Genomic DNA, 4,561 nt, shown 5'->3' with positions numbered 1-4,561 from the left:
CCCCCGGAGGAGCTGGAGGAAGTGTCTGGAGAGAGGGAAGTCTGGGCATCTTTGCTTAGACTGCTGCCCCCCCGACCCGGTTCCGGATAAGCCGAGGAAAATGGATGGATGGATGGATGGATGCCAAACCCAACAAAACTGCAGCGAATTAGAATGCAGCTATAAATTTACAGCTGCCTCAACCAGTCCAGCAAAATAAACACTTGTGCAAGATCCTTCACACATTTTAATCATAGACTTTGGGCAGTATAATCTTTTCATAAGTATGGTTTTAAATGAGAAAACAAATCATCATAATCTCACCCAGTGGAGGGGGTCATGATGCAGCCTCCACGATCAACAGTCATCCGGCAGCCACAGCCACGTTCTGGAGTGTCGTGGTTCATGCCAAAATTGTGCCCGAGCTCATGTGCCAAAGTCACGGCTGGACCCAGTGGGTTTTCAGAGTGGTCCTACAATGGGGTAAAAAACAAAAAAATAAAAACAGAAAACCACAGAAAATAAAAACATGTCTGGCTATGTGTGAAGCTCACTGCCACTCACAAAAAGGTAAAAAAGAAAAAAGAAAATATACTAAGTTCAAAGAAGACAATTTTTAGAGTTCACATTCTCAGAACAGTTCAGCAACTGTCCTTTACCCCTCATCCTTCCCCGATTAATCATTCTCCTCATGGAAGCCTGAATTCATCTGCCATTCCATTAACCTTGCAGACCCAATCTCACCTGGTGCCAGTGGAGAAAACTGCTGCAGGAAGCTCCAAAAACCTACCGCTGTATGACTCACTACTCCAATAATAAAGGAGACAACTGCCTTTCACAAGGTACAAGAGAAAGTGAAGTTTCAATTTCACCTGGTTTTGTAGACGGACAGGCTGTGGCTGAGAAAATAATGTAGTATATTTATGACTCAAAAATGAGCAAACACAATTGACTTGTGGCAGTTTACATTTTATTTATTAACCATTTTACTGCTTGTATGCAAACCCTTAATAATGTAATGATCCAGTACTTGAGCATCTCACTATGTCTTCAAATGCTTTCTGCTATGGACATGAGAAAATCCCATGCTTCCCTTGAAGGCCAGGTCACATGTCAAAGTTGACAGGCAAACTGATCTATTTTCTGCTGTGATTACAGAGCAGCATCGTGGGGAGCTGCACCCTGCCTTTTAACAAGAAGGATGGGAAAACTTTCATCTGTTTCTGTCATGTTTATCAGTGTGCATCTCTGTGTGTAATTCACAGCTGAGTGCTTCCCCATAAAAAAAAAAAGTGCAATATCAGAGTTAACAGAAATGGATGAGACTCTTGGAAGCCACAGTCATTACTTTGAAGCAGCTATGAGCCATTGTTGTGATGGTGAGAATTTGATATGACCTTCTTGGTCTCGGTTAGTCTTTCTGATATAATTTCCTGCCATGCGAGAAAATGACTCCCAGACAAGAATACCATGTAAAAAGTGGGTATTTTTGGCTGTCACAGTTTAAACCTCACCATTCTCATAGAAAGACCAATATGAGTTTAAGTAACATTACAGTGTAAGAACATATGAGGCAAACAAAGGATTAAAGGCTGATTAACACATGGAAGTGTATGTGCTGAGAAACAGTTCATTTCATCTGGACCTAACTGATTAGATGGTGTTTTAATCTCAGTCCAAGCCATCTGCCATCTGCAAGACATGGGGAAGACAAACATCTGGAGAAGCCTCATCACAGCCTCAGCCAGCAGACAACATTCTTATTAATATGGGAATACACATCTGGGTAGTGATGTACAGTAATGACATTGAGCTGATAACCACTTTGTAATTTGGCATGGATGTCAAGTACTACAGCAGGCAGAGGAGCCCAGCAGGCAGGTAATTTACTATGTGTAATAACTTAATGTACCAGGGGTGCTGCATAGTTATGTGTAAAAAAAAAAAGAGCATTCTGATTCAAGTGTGGTCTGGAAGAGCTGGCATAAACAAATTTGTCTCATATAAATTTTAATGTGGTTTTGTTTAATCGCTGTGGCCTGTGCCCTACCAACCCTTTTAGAGATGTCACAGGAAACCTGATTGAATGATTATAAGACTTCAAATGACCTTACAAGGGTGTGCAGGTCCGTACGCCAATCCTTCGGAGAGTCCAGTTTTACATATTCCTTTGTGCATGTGAGTGTCGTCGTAATGATGAAGACATGAATGTGGAGGGAGCACCAGCACAAATATTATGATGGTTAATAACAGAAGTTCCTGCCAGAGCTGTCCGTAAATGTCCTTCCAGCAAACACCTTTTCTTTGCAAATGATGTCTGCATCTTGTTCGTCTACCGAGTCTGAACAATGTTCACACTGATGCTATCAGGCTACCCAGAGGAAGAGGACCGGAGGCACACTGAGATGGTTTTGTACTCACCATGACAATGCCTCCAGACTGCTCAGCTGTGCACATACTCATAATGGGTGCCATGCCAATGGTGGTGCCCTGGAAATACACCCCACTGGAAAGGAGAGGAGATAAAAATGTTATAGGTGAAAAGTGCTGGCTTCTACAGAACCATTCTGCTTAATAGTAACTGGTTACACTTTTTGCATTTGAAAATTTTATATTCTGGATGTATCCATAAAGCATCAGACAGTTATTATTAGTGTGTAATGTGATTTGACATGGAGTAACAGTGATATTGTAACTGTTTTATTTACTGTACGTGGTGTAAGTGTAAACATTTGTTGATTATATTTTAATATGGATCCCAGGAAGAAGAGTTGTGGCCAAGGTGGCACTTTACAGGGATCTAAATAAACAACAAATAAGCATCCAACATATTTATTGTTATATGTCTATGAAGATCCTCATTCACCCAGGTCAGGGTATACCTGAAGAGCTCAAAATATTCAACTGGACATGCTTGAGTTTCTTGAACAGGTTTCATCACTCATCCGAAAAGCTTCTTAAGTGCCATGCACTTGTGGAGCTGTTGCTTAGCTTTCCCAGGTCTTGGCAGTCCTCACTGCATTGAACTGCATATACTACATTACTCTGCTTATGTCTGGGTGTGTTGCCTTAGGGTGGATGAGCCTCCGTCTCTGTGGGTTGCTGGAATTGAAATGGAAAGGGGTGAGGTGTTTGTTCTAGATTGTCCTGAATCTTTCAGATACTCCAGCGATGTACAGAATGACAATGATGTTTTGTTTTGATTTGTTCTTTTCTTCTCTGTTTTAGAGGAGTTCTTACTTGATTTTTTGTGGTTTTGACAAAGGCCCAGTTTGGGTAGCCACATGTTTTCAGTGCTTCCTTGATGCGTTTGTGCCCCCTCCCTGTTCCCTCTACCCTTTTAGCCACATTTTCAGCCTGGTGGTGTAGGGTTCTAACTCCCATTTTGTGCTCCAGTGGGTGGTGAGAGTCAAAGAGTAAATACTGCTCTGTGTGTGGGTTTCCTGTAAACTTTGATGTTCAGGTTTCTGTCATTGTATACAACACAGTCCAGACTATTTCCTCTGACCTCCTCCCATTTGCACTTGATATTGCTGTCCACTGCATTGATGTGTCATCACCACATCATAGCGTACCACAGTTTCTTTCCTTGTGTGGATGCCAGGTTGGCACTGGTGAAGGCAGCTGATACCTTCATCCTGAATTGTTCTGCATCTGCTTCTGCTAAATTGTCTATAAAACCACTTATCACCCACTTACAACGCAGTCCTGACATCCCTCCCCAGGCAAACACGCATTCACATTTTAATGCATGTGACCCACATGATGGTTGGATAGATAATGATCCATAGAGAGTTTCTATGGTCCACAAGGTGTTAATGACCTCACAGAAGCTACAGTAAATACCTGGGACTCCCTAGCAGTCAGTGAGGACTGAAGAAGCTTTGCGGATGAGAGGGGAAATGTCATCAAGAAAGTCGAGCACAGCCAGTTGACTATTTTTAGTACAGTACTTCAAATAATTTGTTAAAGATGAAAAAATCAACTTATAGAAACAAGATGTTCATACCTTTGCTAGTTCAATTACATATAAGACTGCAGTGTTTATGTATAAAGCCAGGAACAATTTATTACCTGGTGGAATTCAAAAACTATTTAATGAAAGGGAAGGGGGATACAATTTAAGGGGACAGTTAAATTTAAAAATTCATGCTATACGTACAACCAAAAAAAGATTTTGTATTTCCATAAGTGGGGTAAAGCTATGGAATAATTTATGTGTGGACATAAAAAATAGTAATAGAATTGACGAGTTTAAACATAAATATAAAGGTATGTGTCAATCTAGATATATGCAAGAACAGGTTTAATGATTAATTAGATGGAACATTGTGGGTGTGGTGTATGAATGTTAACACTCTGTAATAATTCTTTAATATATTACTTGTGTGGTGTAGAAGATAATTATTTATATAGAGATACTGCTTGCAAACCAATGATGGTAAGATGATGTCATGGGGTAGGACTGGATAAGTCTGACTTCTTCCTACCCCATTCAAGCATGTATTAGGTATAAGCAAATTGATATTGGATTAGCATTTGTTGGATATGTGTAAAATTATGTGTGTTGACATATCAACTG

The 4,561-nt window shown here is 40.5% G+C and overlaps 1 protein-coding gene across 3 annotated transcripts in view; it reads right to left on the bottom strand.

Moving 5' to 3' along the window:
* adam12b (ADAM metallopeptidase domain 12b) overlaps positions 1-4,561 on the bottom strand; it is a 72,194-nt gene that overhangs the window by 26,861 nt on the left and 40,772 nt on the right. For all 3 annotated transcript variants that reach the window (XM_020604397.1, XM_020604391.1, XM_020604405.1), the window contains exons 10-11: positions 2,401-2,485; positions 304-452 (exon numbers count right to left, since the gene is read on the bottom strand). In XM_020604397.1, coding sequence (XP_020460053.1) covers positions 304-452; positions 2,401-2,485 — 234 coding nt within the window. The remainder of the gene's footprint in view (positions 1-303; positions 453-2,400; positions 2,486-4,561) is intronic.

This window comes from Monopterus albus, unplaced genomic scaffold (genome assembly GCF_001952655.1).
Source record: "Monopterus albus unplaced genomic scaffold, M_albus_1.0 scaffold3.1, whole genome shotgun sequence".
NCBI lineage: Eukaryota > Metazoa > Chordata > Actinopteri > Synbranchiformes > Synbranchidae > Monopterus > Monopterus albus.
The sequence above is the reverse complement of the archived record's forward strand: the minus strand, read 5'-3'. Positions and strand labels throughout refer to the sequence as shown.